At 43.3% G+C, this 26,987-nt stretch overlaps 1 protein-coding gene and 1 long non-coding RNA gene across 2 annotated transcripts in view; one reads left to right on the forward strand and one right to left on the reverse strand.

Annotated features, from left to right (window-relative positions):
* The window catches only part of LOC114690001 (selectin P), a 34,075-nt gene that overhangs the window by 2,272 nt on the left and 4,816 nt on the right, over window positions 1-26,987 (reverse strand). Inside the window, 15 exon segments of the mRNA XM_037211311.1 lie at window positions 332-362; window positions 1,747-1,866; window positions 2,712-2,783; window positions 2,786-2,896; window positions 3,909-3,923; window positions 3,926-4,117; window positions 5,229-5,414; window positions 9,044-9,229; window positions 12,311-12,496; window positions 14,993-15,178; window positions 17,176-17,361; window positions 18,863-19,048; window positions 19,528-19,635; window positions 20,719-21,105; window positions 23,027-23,117. Coding sequence (XP_037067206.1) covers window positions 332-362; window positions 1,747-1,866; window positions 2,712-2,783; window positions 2,786-2,896; window positions 3,909-3,923; window positions 3,926-4,117; window positions 5,229-5,414; window positions 9,044-9,229; window positions 12,311-12,496; window positions 14,993-15,178; window positions 17,176-17,361; window positions 18,863-19,048; window positions 19,528-19,635; window positions 20,719-21,105; window positions 23,027-23,117 — 2,243 coding nt within the window.
* LOC119089157 overlaps window positions 10,668-26,987 on the forward strand; it is a 32,457-nt gene continuing 16,137 nt past the window's right edge. The window contains exons 1-2 of the long non-coding RNA XR_005093009.1: window positions 10,668-10,885; window positions 11,902-11,992. This is a non-coding gene — a long non-coding RNA (uncharacterized LOC119089157). The remainder of the gene's footprint in view (window positions 10,886-11,901; window positions 11,993-26,987) is intronic.

Below are 26,987 nucleotides of genomic sequence, written 5' to 3' on the forward strand. Positions count from 1 at the left end.
TCTTTTTTTATACTATAATGAGGCTATCGTTTTTAATCAGTGAGGTTAAAGAAATGTGATGTAAAGAAACGTCCCCACACAGCAAATCCTCAGAAATAAAGACTCTACAACTCAAAAGGGGACTCAAGAGCCTGAAGCTCCCTAAGCATTGATACTTTAGACACTGTGTTTAGCTGACACATATTACCTGAATGCTTTTTCTCAAGACAGGAAAGACACGGCAGAAGATATATTACAGAGAGGAGGAAGCATTGTTCATGTTCCCCTGACACAGCATGTTAGAAAGACAAACTAACAAAATTTGTTCTTGCACAGAGCATTTCCATCTTACCTGTGAGGGTTCAGGGGGCATTTTCCATCATCTGAAATAAGTGAGAAAACAAGAATAAAAAAGACAATGAGATGAAAAGAGTTATGAGTTATTGAAGGTTAGAAGTCATTTAAAAGAGAATTGGGCATCAAAAGGTAGGCATACTTTCTATGTCCCAAGACTTGTCTCAATTAGAAATTGTTATTTGGAACTTCTCTGGAATGCAAAGTCTGGAATAGTTTAACACAACTCCTTCCATGAATTTGTTCTTGTGGTTTGATAGCCTTATGCTCATCTTGTTTGCTACTCATGCTTGGAGATCTATGAGGCAGTTTGAAGAGCATTGTTGAGAATAGTTTCTCTCCAGTTGTCTCATGTATGTTTCAGTTTATAGAGAGGTGTTTGTGAAGCCAATAAACACTTGGGCAGGCTGCAAGTCGCAGCAGATGGAGAAAAGATGTTTGTAAGTCTAAGAACTGGGCGTTTCTTTTGTCTCTGGGTCTAAGTTCTCTTTCTGACAACATGCTGTTGAGGTGTCCCTGATAGTCTTCATCATTTGGTCTCTCTCCTGCTTAAATCATATCGAAAACCACCAATTTGCATGAGAGAATGTTTGAGTATGTGTTTTCAGGGCACTACTGAAGCAGTGGCTTCTTAACCTCCAGCTTCTCCCCACTGGTCTGGGAGTCCAGTGGGTTCAGACGCTCTTGGCTGCTAAACACACCACTTCTCCCAGGGATCTAATGTGCTCGTGGTTTTCACGTGCAGTTTTCTTTGCTAGAACTCTAGTTCACCTTCCCATCTTGGCCCTATCACTTAACTCAAGCTAAGGTTGAGAAAGCCTATTCAATGTACTGTTCTGATCCAAGAGGCATCGTTCTATGTTCGGATAACATTTACACTATATTTTGTTCTTCCAGACCTACCACAGTCAGTATGCATACTGTTTATCTGTCCCTCTTAAAGGACTATATCTTCCTCAACCGAGGTACCATCACTATCGGCCCCACTGTCTGGAAAAGCTGATTTACAAATGTCTATTACATGGGGTGTGTAAGGGAAAGAGGCGTGACATGTTTATAATTAATTTTGGTGGTTCCAGAGGCCCTGGATGCATCATCAGAATTTTAAGGGAAGGCTTTGGAAAAATTAATGTAATGGCTGGTGTCACAGCTCAGTGGTAGAACACTGGTTTAGTATGCAGAAGGCATACACATGTGCACATGCACGCGCGCGCGCACACATACACACAGAGGAATTCAGAATTTCTGTATTTTCATAAATTCCTACAGGTGACTCTGACAGGCAGTCAGGGCTCAAGGTCACAAATATTAGCCTGATTTTCTTTAACAAACTGTTTTTAAACAGAAACTACTGACTTTAACACTTTACTCCAAAATAGAGAACAGAAAAGAGGAAGGCTCCTTCGTATTTACCTTTCTTTCTGAGACGCTTTCTGAGCAGAGCCAGGAGTGTCCCGCCCACTGCCAGACCTGTTGTAGACGCCACAGCCCCACCCAAGTAAGTCAGCGCTTCCTGGATGGTCATTGGTCCTGCTAAAATAAACACACATGCAAGGTGTGAGTGTAGTGTGCACAGACCATTCATCCTCCCCGAGGCACCCCAAGAACTAAGACAGGGCCATAAGCAAGCTCCTCAAAGGTCCCGCCAAGGCCAATAACCTGGCAGGAGAGATCTGGAAATCAGAAATCCACTGCAATGGAACTGAAAGCAGGACCTGACTGCATCCCAAGGCTTAAATATTTTGATTAATTTTGATTAAAAAATCATGATTTCTAAAGTGGACAAGATGAAAAGATCCCCTGAAAGGAACTCATTAGTAGATACAAATTCTAGTGCATGTGCATGGTTATTTGGGTAAATGACATGAATGATGGGGTAATTTCTCTTTATCAATCAATGGTTTGGATACGTAACAGCAATAAGTCATAACTGCTAAGGGAAAGTAAGGGAGGAGTAGGGGGCTGAGATAAAGCTTGCAAACAGATGGGACATAATTGAAGGACTTGAGGTATTTTTAGAGGTAGATGGTAAACAAAAGTCTTCTGACACAACAAAGCAAGATTCTGTTGAAAACCCTTGGCTAACTAATGTATTTGAAGTGTCAAGGTGTGTTAAGCAGAGGCTATAAGAAGTGCGGAAATTAATTTCATACAACTAAACAATGAAAAGGAAAGGCAGGATCCACGTGGTCACCAGCCTCACCCTAGGGCTCTGTATAAAGTCAGGGGAGCCTTTGTGGCTCATTGTGAAACACTCATCGAGCAATGGAGGGGGGGCAGTGAAGGGAAGAAAAGGCACCGTGAGAGATATGCAGAAAAGAACCAGGGATTCTGTCTTCCATGTCAAGGTCATGTTCTAAACCATATGAAAAATGTACCTTGGCATGTTGGCATGGTAGCTGACCAGTGGCCATTCTCTTGGCATGTTGCCTTTGCAGAGCCATTCAGTAACTGCCCTCTGGACAGTGGAAGGTGCAGGCTGATCCATAGCTAAAGTTTCCCCAGGGATTGGAGCAGTTCATCGATCCTGGTGTGTCCATGTGCAGTTCTGAGCATTTTATGGCTGCAAGGAAAAAAAAAATGAATGAGAAACAGATACACAGAGGGAAGACAGATAGGCTTGTGGTTTGCTTTTAGCTTGACTGGAATTGACAATAGATGGAGTCGATGTGAAAAGTAAGAAAGGAAGTCATCCACACCCAAGAACCACAGCAGCTCTTCAAATAACATCTCATCGAAGTATCCATGAAATAATACTAGCCAGAGAACAAGGGGGACCCATAGAACGCAATAAATTGCTAATGCACTGATCGAATCTCCAAAAAGTCTCCTTACAAAATTTGTCCCTCAAATACACTACTGAATTTGTATCTATGTGTTATTATTGATACACCGTTGTTAACCGGCCATGTTAGAGTTATGATTATTAAAATATTTATTTCATGTCCCTCACAGGTGGATTTGGAAGTTTGGAAGAGGAGACCACAATCCTCTTTAAGCTGCTTGTTAAGTAACTTCATATTATTTTCTGTAAGTTGTGGAGATGAAACGAATCCCAGGAAATCAGATTTAATTCAAATAAGTGTGATAGAGCAATCCTGACATTTCTAAAGCTCAATGCTGTGCTGTGGAAGATACCAAGATGAAGGAGACTGGGGACTCCATGCTTTGGGAATAGTGTGGTAGCTCCTTAAGAAATGTCACTCGGGGCCAACATCTTAGTTCCAATCATTACGAAAATACTGTAGGTCGATACTGTCACCTACTTAATAGCGTTGCAGTTTATACTTCACAATTCATGGAGCTGGCTTTCCATTTGTGAGCTTTTAGCGCTGACGCATGTATACATATGCACCTGTATGCCTGTGTCCTCTGTATAGAAGGTGGTTTGAGGAGGGCAAAGGGGCTGCTGTACATTCCTTCTGCTTGGGATGCTGTGGGGTCCTGGAGGAGCGGGGGCTTGCAGCAGTGGTTAGGGCTGGGCGGAACTTAAGCAGGCAGAGACATACGACGACTAACTCAAGCATGGACAGGAAGACAGCTTCAGAATTCCCTGCTCCTGCCTGCTTAGTTACCTCTGCACGCTGGGTCACTGCTGTCCATTGTCCTGAAGTCCTGCATCTGAGCGACCTGGCTCCTCTCAGTGTGAACCCAGCTTTGCACCCAAAGTGACAAGTGGTGTTTGGACCAAAGCTTCCCAGGTGGTGTCTGCAGAGCATTGTCCCCTGCCCAGGAGTAGTGAGAGCCGGACAGTGCACCTCTGGGTTAGGAAGGGATGTTACACCTGTCATGAGAAAAACATTTCATTTGAACGTAATCAGTATGTTCACGGGTTAAGGGATCATATCTGAACGAAGACTGTCGTGGAATAGCTGTCTTCAACTTTTCCCATAGCAAGGGATCTCTAGCAATTTATATATGGAGGCTATGAAGATCTATTAATCTCAGGTATGGGTAAAATTATGTAAGGGCTGGAGAGATGACTTGGTGGGTGAGAGTACTCGTTTTGAAAGCAAGAGGACCCCAGTTCAATCCACAGCATCCACATAAAAGCCAGTGTTGGCAGGCAGAGACAAGCAGATCCTAGGAACTTGGTAGCCAGTCAGCCTAGACAAAAAGGTGAGGTTCAGGTGCAGTGAGAGACCTTGTCTCAGAAAATAAGGTGGGCAGTAACTAACAGAGGAAGACAGCTGCTGCCCTCTCCCAGCTTCTGCATGCATGCACATGGGCTCTCATATCTGCATATATATGTGTGCACACACCACATGTAAGTAAATAATTTAAAAGAGACAATGTTTTAAAAGTGCCCGTGAAAAGCCCAATGGTCATAAGAAGAAGCGGAGTTGATATTACTAGTAGTTTTAAAACGGAGGCAGCTGGAGAGCTGCTACAGAGACCTAGCACCTCAATAGAAGGCACATTAAATGCAAGTAAATGCCTGTGCTCCCTGGGTTGTTGGAAGATAGACTACTCTCTGGCCCAAGGTCAACTCAAAGATGAACTGGAAACAGTGTCACTGGCCTGGTCAGACACTTGCCATGTGATAGAATGAAGATACTTGATCTCTCTGCATCTTGGTTCCTTGTCCCAAGCACCTGGCCCATAACTGCCACTCGGCATTCTTAGCAAGTATAAGTACCGCTCCCTTTGCTTAATAAAGATCTTTGAAATAAATAGGCCTAAAAATGTGAACCAAATTTTCTTCATAAGAATCAGTTATCTTTTAGTTGAGAACAGAAAAATCCTGTCACTTCCTAGAAAGTTTAAAAACCTACAACTGTGTTGACTACACTTCACTGACAGTGTATAAGGTGCACTTGCCACATAAGTTAGCTACGTGTTAACTGTGCGGAAAGATAACCCCAAGTAAAACTTCCCGGGGAGGACATCATTACCTTTGCAGGTTGGTGGAGGTGCTGACCATCTTCCAGAAGCCATGCATTCCACAGTTTTGGACCCGACTAGCTCAAATTCCTTGTTGCAAGAGAAGCGGCATGTGGAGCCAACACTGAATTCTTCCTGATCCTGAGAACAATCCAGGCTGCCTTGATCTGGGGCAAAGATCCTTGGACACTTGATGGCTGGAGTATCAAATGGGAAAGTTCCAATATCATGCTTATTCAGACCTTCTATGTTTTACATAGCTTATCCTCTCAATAGTTGACAAATAGTTATTGACTACCTACTGTATCTCAGGCATTTTGCTGAGTAGCAGGCATGCTGCAATGTCTAAAACATGTTTACTTCAGGAAGGAGGAGCGGGTAGGCATGCAGAAAGATGTATAGGGAAAGGTCAGGAAGTCAAGTACTCAGTCTCCCTAACCCAGTTTTCAGGGCTTTCCCTGAACTCATAGACTTATTGTTGGAACTCATACATTGTCACGTTACACATGGCAGCTCTTTTACCTACTGTATGTAAAGCTTCTAAAACCCCAATCATTCACTTTACCTAACATGATTCCCACTGTTGGTATCTCAGGGGGGTGGGAGTAGCAGTCAACAAGTACAGGTCAAAGGGCAGAACAAATGCATTTCTAATTTTCTCACCACAATCCTTTTCGTCATTCAATTACCTGACACATGACTGATTTACCAATAGCTACTGACAACAGTGGCTGCTGTTTCTTTGACTCCACTGTTATTCTGAAGGTAATGTCAGGTTCATTTTGTCTAGCCATTTTGATTCCTAAGATTCTCTAAGTTTTACGTGCTACCTCATGAAAAAGTATGTTGGCATATTGGCACAGGTGTTTGTAGTAACAGGCTGTTTGTGGGTGTTTTGTGGATCCTCCCATCAGTCCATTAAAACAATCCAAGAAATGAAGGAAAATAGAGAAGTAAACTGTCTCAGGGTTCAGAGGGCACATGTTCACTGTATTTCAGAACCTGGACTTGGGTAAGCCAAAACAAACAAACAAACAAAAAACCAAAACCAAAACCAAAACAAAAACAAAAAAACAAACCAAAACAAAAAACCAGAATGATGGATCTGGAGGTGGATGGAAGACGAAGTCTCCGTTTCCTAAGAAGATTAAGCAAGATTAAGCAAGGTATCAGGTGCTGAATTCAGTGGCCAACAAGGTCTTCTGAGGAACAGTGAGTGAGGAACCATGTTAGTGATGAGGAGAGAAATAGTCTGTGTCAGGAAGGTTGCTTGCAGGTGGGGACTGACAGGCACAGCCACTGGACTTAAGCAATTCAGCTCATAGACAGCATCATGGAAATAAGATGTGCCTCAGTCATTGCTGTGCTCATGGAGAAGATTTCCTGAGGGGGAAGGGCAGGTGGAGACAGGGAAATGAAGGCAGACCCCAAGTTTCTAGGGGCCCAGGGAACTGGTGTTCTCTCCAAATGGAAATACTTGTGGAACCCCTACCCCTTAAATGAGAAACTCGGTGCACAGTGAAAAGAGAAGGTGGGTGTCCCACCTCCTGATGACCCCAAGGCCCTGTGGTCCCTTTTGGGTTCTGGGGAAAAAAAAGTGCATGAGAACCAGGGTTCCTAGGCAGAATTAAGCATTGAAATTCCAAAGATTGGTGGGAAAATGCAAAGGGATCACTCCCCTAACTAAATATACAATGTAAATGTGGCTAACGAAGCAAGAACAGACATAAAAATATCTCAAAAGTAGGGTTAAGAAGATGGACAGTACTGAGGACCACATCTTCTTAGAGGTGCTGTCCCTGGCTGGAGCCTGGGCTCACAGACAGGAGGCACATGCTTCCTCCTGCACAGAAAAGAGGACTGGGGTAGGGTGGAGGGAAGTGGTGTGGGAGCTCACAGGTTTAGCAACTTAATTGGCTACATCAATAATTTAAAAGCTTAATGGGATTTATAAGTGGAATTTGGTTCTTTGCCCTTAAAACACAATCTGAAAAATGTAGCTTATGAACATCTTAGTTAGTAGGTTAAGTGATAGAAACAGCGAGAAATAAAGGAATGAGTGATGTATACAAGGCATAAACTCTCCCTCCTCACGTGGCCTGGGCTCCTTGAGGTTAGTGTATCTTTTTGACAGCCATGTTGGCATTTATACCCTTCAGTACAGCAGTAAGATCTTGAGATATCAGTGTAGGAATGAATGGACAATATTTTAGCTGTTTTGCACGATGCTAACAGATTTTTAAAGGCATGGTCTCTCAGCTGCTCACCAGTCACCACCATTTCTAAGGCTTGCTTCCGAAGTTACACCTGTGGCCAGTGCCCAGACCCGGGGTTCAGAAGCCCTGCCGCTAGGTGGCAGTGTGGTGTAGTGGTAAAAACATCCCATGGCCTGTCATTCTGCCCTTCTCTCAATGTGCCTATTGACAGCTACTCATTCTCTCGATGCCCCGTTTTCTTAGATCTTTAAGAGGGCGATGACAATAACTTCTTTAGAGGTGGTTTGTGTAGACTGAATAAGAAAACGTCTGAGGTGCGGGTCTCGTTATTACTAACCCTGACTATGCTGAACAATAAATTGGAACAACGACCCTTCTGAAACCAAAGAGGAACTATACATTAACTAACACGGTGGGCTTCTCTTTTAGAACATACTATATGCCTGCAGTTATATTCGATACATTGTGCCCACTGGGTGCTTCCAGGAAGTCAAAAATAGATGTGATCCACCCTGTTTTCGAGAGTTCCACCAGTTGACACTGTCAGCAGGGCTGTGCTTGAGTGAGTGTGACCAGGAACTGATAAGCTTCTGTTCAACAGATGCTTATTACACACTCATTTGATTCCATCAACTGTTGTAGGTGATATGAAGGTGAAGGAGGGGCTGAGGAGATGGTCCAGGGGGCAAAGTGTCTGCCAGGCAAGCCTAAGGTCCTGGGTCAGATCTCTGGGCTCTGTGTAAAAGCATGGCATGGTTGCACACATCTGTAATCCTAGCACTGAGGGTGTTTAGACAGATAAATCCCTGGAGCTTGCTTGCTAGTTGGGATAGCCAATTGGTGAGTGCTGGGTTCTGTGAGAGAGCATGTGTCTAAAAGATAAGGTCAAAAGCAATAATGGAAGACTCCCAACATCAATGTTTTTTGTATACACATGCATACTACCCTTGCACACACACATATAACAGAAGCATGCACATAAATTGTTCACACATACATGCATGCATGTGTGTGCATGTGCATGCGCACAACACACACACACACACACACACACACACACACACACACAATGGAAGAAGCACAACTCCTGCCTCAGTGAGTTTAAAACCTATAAAGAAGTAGGAGGAAAAATGAAAGCCAGGCTAGGTTAAACGACACCCATCCCCAAATAAGCTATTGGTCTGAGACTTAGTGGATTGGTGAAGGTGGAGGTAGGAATAAATGACTAGAGAGCTTAACAGAAAAAGAGAAAGGGTTTTTATAAGAAAAATAAGTGCTTCAGTGCATAACTGAGTATCATTGTTTGTGAATGTCAATGGCCTTGGACTATGTCACCTCTGAGCTTGTTTCTTTCTCATCTGTAGCATGGAGATGATATTGACTTCCCTTATTATTCTAGAATGGTGATGTCATGTGCTACGATGATGTGAAAACATTGTTAAGACTGAAATGTTTTACTCAATTTGTTATTCATGGAGGAACGAAATTCTTTATCTCGACTCTCATGCCTAGTGTTTAGCTCGGAAACACCTTCACCCAAATATCTAATGATTCTTTCTTCTATGATGATATCTGAGAAGTCACACGGTAGGGCAGACCTCTGTGCCTACCTTCACACGTGGGTGGTGTGCCTGTCCAGTGTCCAGATGGAGAACAATCCAATCTTTCTGGTCCAGATAGATAAAATCCTTCATCACAGGCGAACTGGCATGTGGATTTGTAAGTGGAATCTCCAAGAGGCTGGATACAGGTCATGGTTCCATTCTGAGGGCCGAGCAAAGGTGTGCACGTGACAGCTGAGTGGACAGGACAAGGTGGGAGGGGGGAGATCATGTTAGAACTCAGGGTCTGAAGTCCATCTTCTCTCTTTTTCTCTCTCTCCCTCCCCCACCAGCCATGTGTGTGTGTGTGTGTGTGTGTGTGTGTGTGTGTGTGTGCCTGTGTGTGTGTGTGTGCTGTCTGTCTCTGCTTGCTAGTTTAGCATTTTTGTTTGTTTGTTTGCATTTCTGGCTCTTTCTCTGTAAGAGGCTGTGGAGTTGGTGACAGCCACAGCTTCTTACAGTTGACTGTCGTTCTGAGATCTCACCCACACAGGGTTTCTGAGGCAATTCTAAGAGGGCCTCAGGGCCTATTGGAGAGACAGCCACGGGGTTCACTTTGGATGCTCCCAGAATTCAGGGAAAGTTGCTCCCCGATGTCTTCTCAAGAAACAACCTAATGATGCTTCCAGCAAACAATGGCAAGAACTTAAAGATGGAAAATGGGTGAATTTCTTTCTCCCATCCCCAGCAGGTGGTAGAGAGAATCTGGGCCTATATCCTAGCTTGTGCTGTGCATGGAGACCCTTTTCAACCTCAGCTGCCTCATTTTCAGTATATGAAAAGCTGTAACTCTCGCCTTATAGTTACCCTTAGCTATATAGTGAGTCACTTGAGTCACACTCACAGATGAACTGTGAAAGGAATAAAGTAGGCATTTCATCAGTTGTCTACAAGTGCCAACTTCCACCTCTTCCCAGAAGTCATCTCAACCTGCGAGACCAGGCATAAATGCCCCCACCCCATCCCAGTTCATTTCCAGTAAAAGTTAAGTCAGGTCTCACAGTTCTTTGACACCATATATAAACAGAAGTGGGAGGTATTGGGAGACTGGCTTGGGCTGGTGATCATACTGCGCGACTTTGGGCAAGTCGCTTAACCTCTCTGAATCTCAATATCTTAAAAAGACTTAGTCAGACCAAGAGTGAATACGTCCTCAGCACCAATGTCAGTAGCTGTCAAGATGGTCCTCTCCCAACTCACAGAGCGATGAAGCCCAGGGGAATCATGCTGACACTCAGAAGAGAAGACTGAGGGTAAACACATGGGCACAGGGACTTCTTTGCTGCTTGGCTTGGTTGCTCAGTGTACAGCTTTCAAGCAGAGGACGTGGTACGGCTGTCCCAGGTCAGCTGCCTATTGCTCAGCTTGCTCAGCAGCATGACATTTTAAGGTGTTGTCTGCACCTTGGTTTCTTCCTCTCTCCACACTACTCCTCTCAATCTAATCTATTTCTACAGAGACTGAGGTACAGTCTTCCTGTGTTCAGTGTGGTGTGTGTGTGTGTGTGTGTGTGTGTGTGTGTGGTCAGGGATGGGAGGGCTGTAAGCTGGAAATGCCAAGGGGAAGGGGTGTGGGTCCTGGTTTGGTGGAGTCATTTCCAGCTCTCCCATGACTTTGCAAGGTTGAGTGTGGAGGGCTGTGGGGACAGTGACAAGGGAACTGATCTGATAACACGCTCTCCCTCGGAAGTGTCACAATAGCTTGTGGATTTCAGGCCTCATGGTACCTTCCTGCCCCAACCACAAGTGAGTACTTCACTTGATGTGTACCCAGCAAGAAGAGGAGAAAGTTCCCCCAGAGTAAACAAAGAGCTAGAAGCAGAAGGGGACTGGAAGGTCACAGGAAGCTGGGGTGAGTAGCAACCTCCTGGCTGTGAACATCCACAGGCAGGGCCGTGGGGCAATGCATGGTTCGGCTTTCCTGGAAGGGCCTGATCACTCTGATGACCCCGCTCAGGAATTCTGAGCTCTTCTTCAAAGTTGTACCGGCTTCAGTGTGGTGAGGATGAGAGCTGAAGAAGCAAGCTCACAGCCTCACTCTGCTCTCTTCAGACCCAGCTCCTCATTCCCACCCCCAACTCCTGCTCACCATAAGTTCTGATGCCTGATATGAAGGACATCCTATTATGCTGTTAATTAATTCTTTTAGTTATCCATACACTCATTATTGGATTTACAACGGTGTGTGTGTGTGTGTGTGTGTGTGTGTGTGTGTGTGTGTGTGTACACGTCTGTGACCTGAACAGCAAGTGATTTCCCCTTCATGCAAAACATGACCTGCTTGCTTTTACTTAGATATTGAAGGCCTATACAAAGTTAAAGGCATGACAAACAACACAGAAATATTTCATATTTCACATATTAAGAATATTATTAAAATTGAATATGCACAGTAAAAATAACTATTACAAAGGAAAAATTAGATGAGAAAATATAGAAAGCACTTTGTGCTAGAATGTTAGCAATATTTATTTTTGGGAGTTAGTATTTAAGAGGATTTTTTTTATTTTTCTGTTTTCTTATTGTATTACTATTTGTAGATTTTATAAATTAAAATCTTGTTTTGTTAAAAGTGTTTGTCACAAATCTGGCTAAGGCATTGGATACACTGAAAAGAAAAGAAATGGGAAAATTGGAAAATCACGCATCTGTCCTTCAAGTCATCAAGTCAGGTGATTAGACCAGCTCCACTTCACACAGAATGATGTGGTGCTCACAGGGCACGGTGACTTTCTGCCATCAAGTCTAACACAGATGTAAATGGCCGATCCTCCCCACTCTATCCTAAGCATGCTTCTCTACTACTATCCAGACCTCGGAGAATGCTTGCAGCGTGGTTCTGTAATTCCACCTTTCTCATTCCCACAGGACATGTCATGGTCTCTAAGAAGAAGAAAGTGTTGGACCAGCCTTGGAACAAACACCCAGAGCTAAGTTTTCTTTTCCATCTTCTTTCTAGGTACTGTATTTAGTAGATGAGTACCATTCATGATAGGAGCCTGTTAGTCCTGATGTAGAATCTGATAAGGACAGTGCAAAGGTCACTGCATTGCTATCATCATTGCCAAATATCCTGACACTCGCAGTATCTGCTTAGCCTCTGATTACATTTGTATTCAGGGTTCTTGGGGTAGAGGATGAAGGGGTTAGTGACAGTACCCATCCCTTTTCAAGCTGGTTTCAGGGTAGACCCTACACAGTTACTACCACAGACATAGCCTTCAAGAATACTGCTTCCAGTTTACTTCCAATGCAAATGGGAAGAATGCATTCTTACCTTGGCATTCCGGAGGAGCCCCACTCCAGTCTCCAGTAGCCAAGCATCTTATTGCACTTGCTCCCACCAAGAGTGAGCCTTCATCACAGGAAAAGCTGCAGACTGACTGGTACTTCAGGGCACCAAAGGGGTCTGAGCAGGTCATCTGAGCTTTTCTCGGAACTGGAAAATCCCGACACTGCAACGCTAAGAGGTGAAGAAGGCAGGGAGTGAGGAAGCAGTGAGACACAAGTGTTGTTGACTTTGACCCATCAGCCCCTTTAGTGAAAGAAGAAGGACTCATGAGTTGGGTTTGTTTAACTAAGAAGAGTTTTAAAAAAAAGTTGTCATTAATGCCAATGATACTTGATGGATTTTACAATGGAAAAAGTTTGAACCAGTGTTGGCTACATCAGTATTAGTATAGCCAGTGTAGAACAGTTTGGTAATATGCACTAATCAATCAATCAGTCTTAAGCTATCATATCTTTGGACTCAAGAATCTCTGAAAAGTATAGAGATTCCTGAGATTTATAACAAATTCAACTCAGGGGTTTTTGTCTTGGCATTGTTTGTAAGAATAAAACAAGCATCAATGAGGGATAAGTCTGGGGCTCACCAAGTAAATTATGAATTCATGAAAGGAATATTCATAGTTCTTAAATTTCATGTGTTTTACTTGCAAAAGATTTTGGAGGTATATCTATGTATAATGTTAAATGGAAAAGCAGAATAAAATTATGATCATGATCAAAGTGTGGTCTTTTGTAAAACAATTTTAGCTAGCAGTCAAAATGATAGGTTTCATCATGACATTTTATATATAAACACACACACACACACACACACACACACACACACACACCCATATATAATTGTACCTTTCTCATTTCATCCCCATTGCCCTATCTGCTCCTTCTCACTGTCTATCACTACACTATTATCTGTAAATATATAAGATAGTCCTGTATGGAGAGAACACACATATTTCACATTTTTCACCTCTAAAATATGAATAATAGCTTTCACTACCTCTTGGCATTAGACTATCTGAGATCACAGGAAATGCTCAGTAAGTCCTGGCTCCCAGCCTCAGTAGCAGCCGCAGAGGCACTAGCAGACACCAGAACTAGCCTCAAGGCTGTGCAGCAGCTGTAGACCTTGACTACTGGCGAAGAGACACCAGTGAGGACAATAAAAGGAGTTATTGAGGCTTCAATTCCAGATGCTGAAGAAAATATCCAACCATCTGTTCCAGATCAGTTCGACATTTACTTGCCTGGATACAAAGTTGCTTGAGCAATCCCTTGTGATTCTTTTATAGGAAGTCACAGGGTTTTGCGTGTCTACGTCTCCTAGACAATACACAACAGCACATTTAATCACCCTCATGGTTTTACCACCATAAGGCATGCACATTTATTCCTCCACTGCCTGCTTTTCTTTTCACTGTTTTCATCATGCTAAACACATGAAGTGTGCAATCTGCCATTTGCCACTTGCTAATTGACGTGTCTAGTTCTGTGTCCATGTGCATTTGTATTGTCAGACAGCATTCGTGACCACTCGTCCCCAGGACTCTTTTCAAGATCTCAGGCTGAGTTCCATGTTCACTAACAGTAATCCCTCTTTCCCTCTCCCCTATCAGTCTACTTTCTGTCTCTGGTTATACTGCTTTCATCAATATACACAGATAAGATCATATATTACTTGATTTTTGGAGAATAACTCATTTTCCTTATCATTGTCTTTAAGATCTGTCCATATTGGAGCATGTGTTGGAATTCCCGTTCTAAAGCTGAATAGTATTCTAGTATATATGAATACCAGATTTTGTTTATCCCTTCCACCCACTGATGCTCACTTATTTCCACAGTTTGCCGTTTGAATAGAGCTGCTCTGAACCTGAATATACACATATCCCTTCAAGTCCCACCTGCAAATCATTGCTGGAAAGCCAATAGCTCATCTCAAAATCAGGGTATACACGAGTCCAGGGATTCACACAGATTTTGAAGAGTACCAGTAAATGGTAGCATAAGATGCTACCACATACTTCTGGATCTTGGTTTTGTACAGATACCCTTTGTAAAATGAGGCAGTCCCAGTGACCTCCTTGTGACTTAGTCTTTATTTTAAAGCAAGACACCGAGAACATGAAATACTAAGGAGAGTCATTTTTTTTTTCAGATAAGACACAAACTTGGGATTTATAAAGTAACTGTTTCGTTATTGCTTTCTCTGTGTTTATAAAGTTGACAGTGGTGTTAGTGGCTTTAGAACACACTGACCCACAACTCTTGGTGACACAAGCAGGAAAAGCTGGTTATTGGTGCCTCATTTTACCAGAAGTCACAGAACTCAGAAAGCCCCAAAGCCTGCTGACAAAAAAATGATAGACCTAGACAAACTGCCTTGTCCATTCCTCTTCTACCATCTCATGATGTTCCTCATACATTATTCTTTCCTTCAGTGCTGATCTCCTAAGCTCTCTCCAAACATAGACTCTCACCTTGACAATGCTGTTGTGAATTGAACACTGGGCTGAAAATTTGCTTTGCCCACTCTTTGATCCCTGACATCAGACACAAAGAGCCCAGCACATCTCAGGCTCTCTGTGAATGTCCAACAGATAAGCGAATGATAGTGTTAAGTGCCCACTGTACTCGAGAGGCACAGAGGAATGATTTGGTGTCACGGTACCTTCACAGACGGGAGCTGGGGCTGTCCACTGTCCCAAGTCAGCACACTGAATGGCATCATTTCCCTTCAGCATGAAGCCCTCCGCACAACTGAACGTACAGCTGCTGTTGTACTCAAACGCTCCTGAGGATGGGGAGCAATCCATGCTTCCGTGGACGGGGCTCTCCAGAGGTTCACATGCAATGGCTGAAGGGAAAATTTCAGATACTAGGTCTTTCTCTGTAAAGTCTCTTGGGAGAGGCTGCTGCTTTTCTGCCCACATTGCCTACATATTCAAAACCTCAAGCCTTTCTTTGTCCAAAAGGAAAACTACCCTTCCCATGTTCCTCTCTGGCTGGCTCACTCTTCAGATCTCAGTTTTGACACTGTTTTCCTTCAGAAGGCTTCTTTTCCACCCAAACTGAGGGGTAGGGACTCCTTGTGTGGGTTCCTCAGATCCTGCACTGTGCTATTTATGCATGATTGCAGTTCTTCCCTCTTACAGCACAGTCTCCTTGATGCTGGGGTAGTCATTCAGAACTGTATTCTGGAGCCCTACATTCTGCTTGATAAATTCTGGGTGCTCATTAAATGTTTATCGAATTATAAAAGAACAGATACAGAAAAAGTGGGCTTATGAGGAAGCAGATGGAATAGTATCGCTTACTGTAGATGCTCTGACCTAGTGCTGTATGATGATTCCAAGTGAGCTGTGTCTTAGAACACCGGATGTCATCCTAATCAGACAAATAAGTGCAGCCCAAAGTGGGTTCCTGCACACAGCTACACTCTGAATAACCCCAGTTCTCATAAAGACTGTTTTCCTCAAGCCCTCTGTGGATAGTTCTATGCCTCGAGATACTCCTGTGAATCTGCAGAGCACAGAGACCACCCTTTCACACTCACATCTAGTTTTTACAAGAATCAGTGCATGTAAGGGCCAAATGTCCTCTAGTGCTCCTCTTTTATTTTATACTCAAGAAAAAAATGGGAATCACAAATGCCATGCAATCTCCCTAAAGTCTATGTGTTGAGTTGTATGCATGTCTGTGCCTGTGTGTGTGTGTGTGTGTGTGCGCGTGCACGCACACAAGCTCATGCTCACTTGCATATGCATATTTAGCATAGATGCCACAGGTTGATGTCAAATTTCTGTTTCTCTCACTCTCCACCTTATTTCTGAGACAGAGTCTCTTACTGAGCCTGGGGTTCGCTGCTGCAGTTAGACCGACTGGCCAGGGAACTCAAGGGATCTTCCAGCCTGTAGTTCCCCAGCTCTAACGCTGAGGTTACAGGCACATGCCACCATACCTGGCTTTTATGCTGATTCTCAGAACCCAAATTCAGATATTCAGGCTTGCGAGGCAAGTACTTTACCCACTGAGCCATTGCCTTGGCCCCGCCCCCAGTAGCCTCACAGCTAACAGTATTTGAGCTGGGCTTGTAATCCAGGTCCGGGAGTTTACTCATCCAACCTTCAACCTCCCACTTTCTCTCGCCCATCTCTGCCCTATAAGATGAAGGGATGAAGCAGCTGCACACAGTCCAGTCTTCGTGTATTACGTAATCACCCGGGTTTGCACCACAGCTATTCTTTAATGCAGATTCCTTTATTCCTTTGCAGAGTCTATCTCCAAAGCTTTCTGACCCCAGATGCCTCGTGATTCCCATAGCTACTGCTATAACTTCTTCTCGAGTATAAGATGTTGCCCTGCAGTGTGCATATGCCAGTGGGACAGGAAGGGGATGTGGTTGAAATAGGCCGATCCTAAAGTAAGCAAGTGCCCAAGTCTATCCTCTGTATTTTATACTTGCCATTTCTTCTTTCCTTAGGTCTTTCTTTATTTTAATGTGTGTTTTAGACAGGATGTCGTGCAGCCCAAGCTGGCCTCCAGCTCATTGTGCAATCCAGGTTGACATTTAATTTGCAGAAACCCTACTGTCTTGGGCTCTCGAGTGCTGAGATTACACACATGTGACACCACATCCTGCTTATACCTTCTATTTCATTGTGTACATTTCATATGTCTAATTCTTACAATGCACCTGGCAATTCTTAGCCTCATTTCACAGATGAGAAATCTCCCAGAGGTTGAACAAATATGACCCTAGAGGGGGCTGTCTTGTTCTTAAGAGCCTTTGGTCATTCTAACATGGCACAGCTCCTTCTAGGTTATATTGAGTACTGAGAAAACTAATCTTACCTTCACAGGTTGGCAATGGTCCAGTCCACTGGCCAGCATCAGTGCAATGGAGTGTGTCTGAGCCCCTCACTTGATATCCAGGACGGCACTCAAACTTACAGCGGGAGCCATAGGCAAAGGCAGCGAGCGGGTGCATACAGTCCATGGTTCCATGGATAGGAGCCTCCAGTCTCTGGCACTGCACAGCTAAACAGAAAAACCAATGCTAAAGAAAGGGGAGACTACCCAGCATAGAGGGAAGCCACACCCACAAAGAGCAGTGTGGGTCTGCCTGTGGAAACACAGATGGAGCTGGGAAGATGCAGCGATCAGGAAGCTCTAGCCATTTTGACACGGAGCATCAATCCTCAGAGTGACCTGAACATCTTAACACAGAGTCCTCCAAGCTCTGTCCTTAACATTCTTTATGCTTTGTGTATTATAAGTCTGTCCCTGAAAGTCTGTGTGTTGATGTATCCGCCCTCTTATATGAAATACACAAATAATACTGTTCTGAAACTGTGGTATATGAGTTGGGGAAAGAGTAGATTTTTCTATTTTGATCATAGCAAAATCAGCCTTTGTTTTTTCCACAGACTGATACTGCTTTCCCCTCCCAGAGTGAAGCAATCTAGCTCAGTAGCTGAAGGAGGGAAAATTCACAATTGACAATGCAGAACAGCTTCTCTGTGAGATGACCAGCTTCATCTGTGCTCCAGATAAGAAGGGGTGGAGTGGATATTATACATCTCAATGTCCTGACATTTGTTTTTACACTCAGAGACCAGAGCTATTCCCACCCCAAGGGACTCCATTGTTCCATCTTGGGCCAACTGAAGTGAGTCCCTCTTCACAATGAAGCTACAGCTTCACTAATGCTGGAATGTTCCTGTAGGCCAGATGCCGGCCATCCTTCCTCCTTCAGGACTGTTCATGGCTGAGCACTGGGAGGCCAAGAATAAGCACAGAGCCATGATATTCATTCTGGGACAAGTTTCATCCAGTATTTGGGAAATTTGGGGATTCTGTGACATTTACACTTGCCCAAAGTGGCAGATAAGGTCATTCATAGTTGGTTAAGTAGAACTCAATGGCTGGTCAGGGGTTCAAATAGCCATGTTTTTCTGCTTAAGAAGCAATGATATAAGGTCAATCCTAAGTTCTCACCATTGTTCACAGTTCACTTTTCAAGTAACAAAAGGAATTTGCCTAGGAATAAAAAAAAAAAATTAAACTACCCCCTCTACATAGGTAGGAGATGTACCATGAAAATGGAGATCAGGGTTAACCTGATTGACTAATAGTTGTGGTAACTAGAATCTCCAGCTAATGTAGATTCTTATTCTTTTTTAAATTTACTTTAAAAGATTTGATGTGTATGGGTGTTTTGCCTGCACGTATGCCAGTATACTATATGTTTGCCTGGTGCCTACAGAGGCCAAAAGAGAGCAATGGGTCTCTTGTAACTGGAGTTGTAGATGGCTGTGAACCACCATGAGTACGGTGGGAACTGAACCTGGGTACTCTGGAAGAGCAACCGGTGCTCTTGACCACTGAGCTTTCTTTTCAGCCTCTATTTCACAAGTTTTTTAATGGAAAACTCACTGCCCCATATATATATATGTATATATATATACATATGTATATATAGTCAGTCTCCCAAATTCTAATTATTTAGTAAGGATGGAAAAAAATAAGGTCCACATACTTTTACACTGTGGGGGTTTATTTGTCCAGATTCCAGAAGCCAAACACTCCAACTTGCTGGGTCCGCTCAATTCATACCCTTCCACACAGTGGAAAGTACAGTGTGAGCTGAAAGAGAAGACCCCTAGAGGGTGGCTGCAGTTCATGAGCACATGTGGAGGAAGGTCAAACTTTTCACACTCTTCCACTGTGGAGAACAAAAATAATGATTTTTCTCATTGTAGACTTAAAATCTCTGCTGCATCTACAGCAAATTATAACTCTCTTTGCTCTCCCTCCTTAGGCTCCTAATCCAAGCCCTCTATCTTAATCCGGATCCTCTGTATTGCCAGCAACTTAGAAAATAATCACTTTTTTTGGACAGCTCAATTTATTCACCATTTTTTTTTATTTCAAATTGGTAAAATTAAACTTTAAGGCTTCATTTTTGTCTTCCTGTGTTTGTATTTCTCTTTTATTCCTTGAAATATTATGAGTGAATATTCTCTCCAAAAATAAAGTGATTTTTATCCCGAGTGTCTTGAGATACTTGTGTTGAGCAGACAGGTATCGGGATCTCCCACTTGCCTTTGCTTGCTAGAGAGGGTCCATTGTAATTCACTTTCTGGCATTATCTCTCATGTAAACTCAACTGCCAAAGCAACACCACCCAAGTGCCAGCCTCACCGTATTCACACTCTGGTCCATAGAACCCAGGGTAGCAGGAGCAGGTGTAGTTCCCGATGGTCTCAATGCACTCCCCTTGCTTGTTGCAGGACGTGTCCTGGCAGGAAGCTGCACAGATATAAGAGAGGTCAGAATCACAGAAGGCACAGGCTCCACCCTCTCATGAGCCATGTAGAGGACTGCCCTGGGTCCCGTGGAAGGCATTGCTACAATAAGAACAATAGAAGGGCCTGGCTGATGAAGTGTCATGAGGACTAAGTGTGACGAACGCTAAATAAACAAATGACATAAACAGAACTCCATAGAGTGGCGCTGAGTGCAACTGCCATGCAGTACTAGTGGGTATTCATTTCAGTGGTGTCTCTTAGGGACAGTGACAAACTTCCTCTCAATCTGTACCTTCTTACGCTAATGCATGGTGGCGCAGAAAAGTTCTAGACGATGGGGTTTCCAGTCCTGACATTACTATAGGAGTATTACAAAGCTCCTATTGGATGACACATTTAGTATTTCCAAATGAGGGCACAGCTTTGTGTAGACACAGAGCGACAAGCGCAATCACAAATAGATGTGTGGACAGAGGAACTCTGTGTCAGGCAAAATGGGTTTTCTAATAGAAAGTATCTCTTCCCTGATGCCTACTTTTACTCCAAGATGGTTAGGAAACAGATATGGGTCTCTAGGAAGGAAATTAACAGAGACTCAGAGAATAAATCTTTTCTTGATAACGTGTGCTGAGACCTGACAAATCCTGCAGATAATTATCTCAGCAACCAAACTTAATGTCTCATTGCAAAATTCCTATCTACGTGTTGTCTCTCTCCCACAGGAAGCCTCATTACATCTTATAGTGCAAAACGTCAGGCGACGTCAGTATGTCTAGAATATTGGGTTGTCAGGGAAATAGCCCCACTATGTCAGTAATTTTCAATGCCTTTTCTGTCTTGTAAACTTGTTTTGAAAGCCTCATGGCCTTAAGAAAGTAACATTCCCTGAGCATCGTGTCTTCGGTAATAAGGGCAGTGCTAAAGTCCCTTTTGGTTTCAAATAGATGCTTTTCTCTAATCTTGATCTTACATTCTCCAAGATGCTCAGTAATGCTGAGTCATTCTACATTTTCTCGTGCCCAACAACCAGGAAAGACATATTTTTTTTTAAGAGACGGTGGCGTGAGCTCTGAGGAGGCCTCACCTGTGTAGCACAGGGCCCGCTTGCGTTTGGAGCAGGGCTCGTCATTCCACTTGCCAGGGGCCGAGTTACTCTTGATGTAGATCTCCACGCAGTCCTGGTTGTTCCTCTTGTTGTTGGGCTCATTCTCCGCCCAGTTCTCGGCCTCCTCTGTGAGCGTCTTATTGGTCCCCACCCAGGTCCACTTATTATTGATCTTTCGGATTCCAATCCAGTAGTAAGAGCTGAAGTATGGGATGACGTCATTGAGGTGAGCGATTTCATTCTTATTCTGGATGGCCACTAAGTCTGTGAAGTACTTCTGGCAGAATGCCCGTGAGAAATTCCACGTGTATGCCCGTGTGCTGTAGTTATAGGTCCACGCTGCCACCTCCTTCTGATGTACAAACTCTGGCGGGTGGGGGAGATAAACATGGGTTAGTGTCACTCACTGGATGGAGCCTGATTCAAAGCTTGCTTCTGTGAGTGAGATGAATGTCTCACCCGGAGATGGATGCCAAGAACAAGGCTATTTTCTGCTTGATGTTATTTTAGGAAAAAGGAAGTATTTTCTCTTTTCCACTTAAAAGCGCATACAAAGTCAGAAAGGAAAGCGCCATCTTCTAAAAGATTCTATGTTAAAATATTTGTGATCTCAAGATACCAGAGAGGTCATCTGGTCTATTCTAATTTCATAAATGAAGGAGCACGTGAATGTGTGATGGAAATGAGATGCCTTGTGATCTGGAGCCTCCTGCTAGCTCAGTCTCGATAGCTATCATGTTTACTTTCTTCCTTGTAGAACACTTACTTCATTTATTTTGTTTCATTGAGTCAGGATCTTACGTCATAGCTCAGGCTGGCCTGGAACTCTGCCTCAGTCTCCCAAGTGCTGGGGTCATAAGCATGTACTGCCATGCCTGGCCACTTCTTTGCCTTCCTTTGTGGTTGTCCTACTATGTTGGCTGCACTCCCCCTCATCTCTGGTGAATTTCCTCTCTTCTGTTCCCCTTGATGGCTTCAGGTAAACTTCATCTTTCTCCCTCCAGGCTTACTGCCCCATGTTGCAATACCTGTTTCTATGATGTGGCCCATATGCATGCATCACTATGCATCTGGCTGATTGTGGGTCTTTTCTTAGCTCTGGATTCTCATCATGAATCACAATGTTTAACCTATAATAATTGTTCAGAAGATGCCTGCCGAATGAGTAAAATACTGTAGGGCCTCAACAAAGCTAGGGTTAGAAACATCTCCCTAGTTACAGCCACACACTTCACTTCTCTTAGCTGTTTCTCTTGATAAGTTATCTCTTTCACATCTACTTATTCATGCATTAAGATGGACCCTTCCTTGTAAGTGCTTGTGATATAAAAACGAAATAAATAAAGTATGATCCCTTGGATACTGAGGTTGTTATTGGAGCCCGTGGGAACTCATGGGGCAGAAGAGGCCAATTCCCCAGAAGAGGTAGACAATGCCAGCAATCAGGCCTGGAAACGACTCCCTTCCTGTTTATAAAATTCTGTTTCTATTTGACCCATGAGGATCTGCCATATTTCAACTCCCCTCACTAGCACCTCCGTGGTGGTGTTTTGCCTTTAGGCTTTACTCTGGAGGCAGGCAGACATGGTGATACACACCAGTAACCTCAACCCTTGGGAGGCTGAGGCAGGAGGATCAGAAGCTTGAGGCCAGCCTGGTCTGCATAGTAAGAGACGAGATTTATTTGGACATAGCCAGGATTATGCTATTGTTTCCATTAACTAAAGGCGGTGATGAATGTTTTAATATTATATATCAAACTGCTTACTTTGACTTTGAAGAAATTCATTTTTATTTTTAAAAAAGATTTATTTTTGTTTGTATGTGTGTGTGCTTGCGTGGGTTTATGTGCACCACTTATGTAGAGGCATTGGTTGAGTCAGGAGGATGTCAGGTCCCCAGGAAGTGGAGTTACAGGAGGTTGTAAGCCACTTGATATAGGTGCTGGAAATGAAACCTGGGTTCTCTGGAAAAAGAGCAAGTGCCCTTAACTGTTGAGTCATCTTTCCAGTCCCCACAATTGTGTTTAAAGAAACTCAAATATTTTTGTGAGTCACTGAGAATATGTGTGCTCTGTCTGCTTAGTCAAAGATGATGTTGACCCTGCATGCCGCAGCTTATTGTTTCTGAAGCCTTGCAGATCAGTGTGATACTATCAGCTGCGTCTTTCTCTCGGGTCTCTAGGTGTGAGCACTTTCCCATGTTGCCCAGAAGGCTACCATCCCAAACCACCCCCATGTGGCCCTGGGATCTCTCCTGAGTACTGAGGGTTAGGTGAAGGGTTTACCAGAGAGCAGAGCAATGGACCAGATGAGCTGAGCACCTCCCAAGACCACACTCCAGAGTCTTGGCTTCCAGGAAGCTTTTAGGCAGCCGGCCTGAAACAAAACAGAAAACTTCCTCTTAGTATCTACAACCAACCAATGAAACTGTAGAAATTCAGTTGATAATCATGGCGTTAATTCTTATTTTCAGCAGGAGGGGGTTGCAAACCTTCCGCTTCCTTCTGCTTTCTCATCACTCTTTTGACCTACCCTAATGAGGCTGTGAAGGTTGTACCAAATTTATTGGCCTTTAAAGGATGATTTTAGACAGATAAGCTCTAGAAATGCTCATCTTGTCCAAGCTCTTATTACACACAGCCATAAAGAACTTGCAGCATCTAAATGATATCTTACAGATGACACCTGCAGACTTTGACACAGAAGCCGTCTACTTGACATTTTCTACCTTCATCAACCCTTAAGATTTCAAATTCACACTGCATCACCTTTGAGGATGTGGAGTGTGAGGCATGATCAAGCTGAGAGGGTACCAATATCCCTCCAAGGCTGCTCTAACATTTATGGCCAGGGTGAAAACAATGTCTTTGTGTTTAAATGTTGTCTTTCTACTTCTTCAGAGAAATGGCTTCCTAGAGCCATTGCTGTACAGAGAATCCGAATTGCCTCAGACTGTACTGCAGTAACAGATGATGCAGGGTACAGGGGAGGTGGCATATGTCTGAAGATGCAGATGCACTGCTGACCACAGGCTAACCAGACACCAAGATCGGCACAACTCAAATCAAAGCAACAGTCAGTGGCACATGTCCTTGTCAGCTTGGAACTTTCTACCCTACCCTGGAGTTTCTGAATTCTGCCTTTTATAAGTAGGTAGAATGTCCTCATAAGCTAGCATGCTAGTCAGCTGACTTCTGCATAGTCACCTCTCCAACCCCAAATTTAGAGTGTATTTGTCACATCTTAATTGCATACTAAAAATAATTGTCATGCTAGTGACATTAAAAAAAATTTAACTTGCAGAGATTTACAGTTCCAGAAAATTAAAGATCTTTCAATTTTTTATCTTTATAAATAAGCAAGAAAGATCTTGTGTTTAAAAATATATGAGATTAAGAGTTTGTAGAGGAAGTAGAGTGGGGTCAGTATTCAAGGAGAGAAAGTGAATACTATAAACGTTCTTGTTATCAAGTTTTTTGTATGGTTTGTATTACCAGCTCACTCTGACATTCCATTACCTTTGTCAAATTTTAAGACAGAATATAAAACTTTTTAAAGAGCTATGTTTTCAATATTCTGGAAATCTAATCTTAATTTCAAAATTTATAAAGAAAAATTTTAAGTCTCCATTTTAGAAGGAGAGGAGGTTACACAGTTTTCCAAAGTTCTGGAGACGTGAGAGAAAAGCTGTTACTGATGAGCTCAGCGATGTAGCCCGATGCCGGCCCCCAGGATTGGCTTTGACCCTAGGCTGGGTTCCACCCTGAGGAACGTGACAGTTTCAAATCCATGGCCATTCTACCTGTGGCCTTGGGACTTTCCCACGAATGGCATTCCTAGGCATTTTGGATCCCTGGGGTCTGCCTGAAGGAGTGTATGAGAAGAATAAGTGGATGTGGCTCCTATTTTTCTTTTTAAATCATCATGTCCAAATGTACTCATTGTTTTCTGTATTAACTCATTTAAACTTTTAAACAAGCTTTTGTTTAAATACCACCCCCAATAGAGGTACTCCCCATTCTGAGTTGTCTGTTTATTTGTATAAACTTTTAAGCAAGATTGTTTTTAAACTAAGATTTCCCCCAACCAATTCTCTGTTGCACTAGTTTTGTGTGTGTGTGTGTGTGTGTGTAAATGTGCATGTATGTATGAGTTTGTGTTTGTGTGTGTGAGAGAGAGAGACACACACACACACAGAGAAAGAGAGAGGAGAGAGAGAGTAAGAGAGAGGGGGGGAGAACAGTGGTTTGAAGCAATGCAAGGTTTTAGAAAATTGGTAGTGCTCTGATGAAGTCATGACATCCAAAAAAAGGAGAACATGAATCTCTGTGCACCCTGTTTCATCATGATAAATCTGTTCTTCAAAATTATTAAATACCAAGACTCATCTTCCAGGGCTGTTTCAGTTCCGTAGAAGATGCTAGGATTCCTGCAACATCGATTTCAGTACTTCCCTGGCATTATACAGTAAGTGTTCTGGCCTACTCATGGGTGATCACCACTACCCATCATTGAGTTGAAGTGATTTTCCCAAGTTGGCTAGCTAAATGCACATCAGGTCAACCTATCAATTCTTAGTCTCATGAGGCTCATGAACTTTGGAAACAGCGGGGAAGAAAATGTTTATTTGCAGTGATTAGACTCCTTTCTCAAAGGTTCATGGATCCATTAATTCTTCTGTGGTAATTCTTATGCAGTCTAGGCTAACTTTAAATTTTCTATGTAGCCAGTTCCTCAGCCTCCTGCCTCCATCTCCCATGCACTAAGAGTAAGCCACCACGCTCAGGTGGGTCTCCCATTCTGACCATACTTAATGGACCCCCAAATCAAACCCCTGTGTCAACAGTATGGTTGCCAGTTGACTTAATGATGGTTGACAGGACTGTATGTGTGGGTATGAAAGGTGGGAGTATTTGAAAGTTTTACTTAGTAATAATTTTCCTCTGGAATGTCCTTTGGGTGGTGGCAGCCCTTTATGCCTGCTCCTGTTCCACATCACAGCTTTAGGGATAGTATCGGATCTGGGATGCTGAAGAGTTAAGGGCCCGTACATCTGACCAATCAAGAAGTGTTGTAACAAGAGGAAATGCCTCTCTAGGAGAAGCAGCCATGTGCTCTGCTAATCTTTAATGCTGTCTGGCAACCTGCTTCAAACTGGAAGTGGCTGGAAAGGAGTCTGAGACGGACTGGGTCATTACAATAACATCCTGTGACTGCACAGACCTTGTGTAAGCACCCTGGTTGTCTGCAGTGCTACTCAGAGTGACTGCAGAGTAAATGAGGGAGCAGAGAGAAAGTGTGAGAGCCTTTGTCCCTTGGCCTCCCATTTGTAGGAAGAGGTACCAGCATGCAGGAGTCCCATGGCCACAGAGAGGGGACCGCAGTGCAGCAGTTCAGAAGCAGAGGTGGCGTCCCTTCTGGACTTTTGTCTGCCTTGTCCAGATCCTCTTGGCTTTCTCTGCTTCCTCTCTAGTGAGAAGTTCATAACTCCCCTGCTGCCTCTTCTTTGTTTTCCAGCCCAAAGCTTCCACCTTCTTATCAAACTGCTCTTTTGAACTTTATCATGAACTTGCACATCACCCAATTAAATGACAGCTTTTCACTTCTATCTTACTTGAACTCTGTGCACCAGCATTTGCTGTAGACCAATTCATTTTGCTTAATGTGATGTTTCTCAAATGACTTGAGCAATCTTTCCGAGTGTTCCTTTGAATCTCCCTCAACTCCTGTCCTTGGTGCATTCCTGCCTCCATGCTTCCATGGTTCTATTTTCTGCTTCATTTGCTTGACCTTATGGTCCTCTATTTGTAAAGGTCCCCAAATCAGCATCTCCATTTCTGGCCTCACTGTAGAACATGAGGCCCCCCACACGAATACTGAGCAGACACAGGAGCGTGCAGCGTGTCAGGTCCTAAAGAAACTATGGCAACTGGAATAACTGGCTAACTGTGGTGCCTATTAACATACCTGTGGCTCCTCTCAGCCCTTCTCAACATGTGGAAATGTGTTAAATAGTAAATACGTGATAATCATAATCTAGTACCTATGATACAATATGATATACTAGAGACTGTGTCTGAGTAAAAAATGTTACAAACCATCAGGAAGATCTGAAAAACAATATTCTTGCCATTTGCTCCACTCATTAAAGTAGCATATTTATTGAATAACATGTCTAGAAACCTAATGTGCAACATGACCACTATAGGTCATAAAAAATATATTACCTGTAAATTCATGTTAAAT

Source organism: Peromyscus leucopus, chromosome 15 (assembly GCF_004664715.2).
Source record: "Peromyscus leucopus breed LL Stock chromosome 15, UCI_PerLeu_2.1, whole genome shotgun sequence".
NCBI lineage: Eukaryota > Metazoa > Chordata > Mammalia > Rodentia > Cricetidae > Peromyscus > Peromyscus leucopus.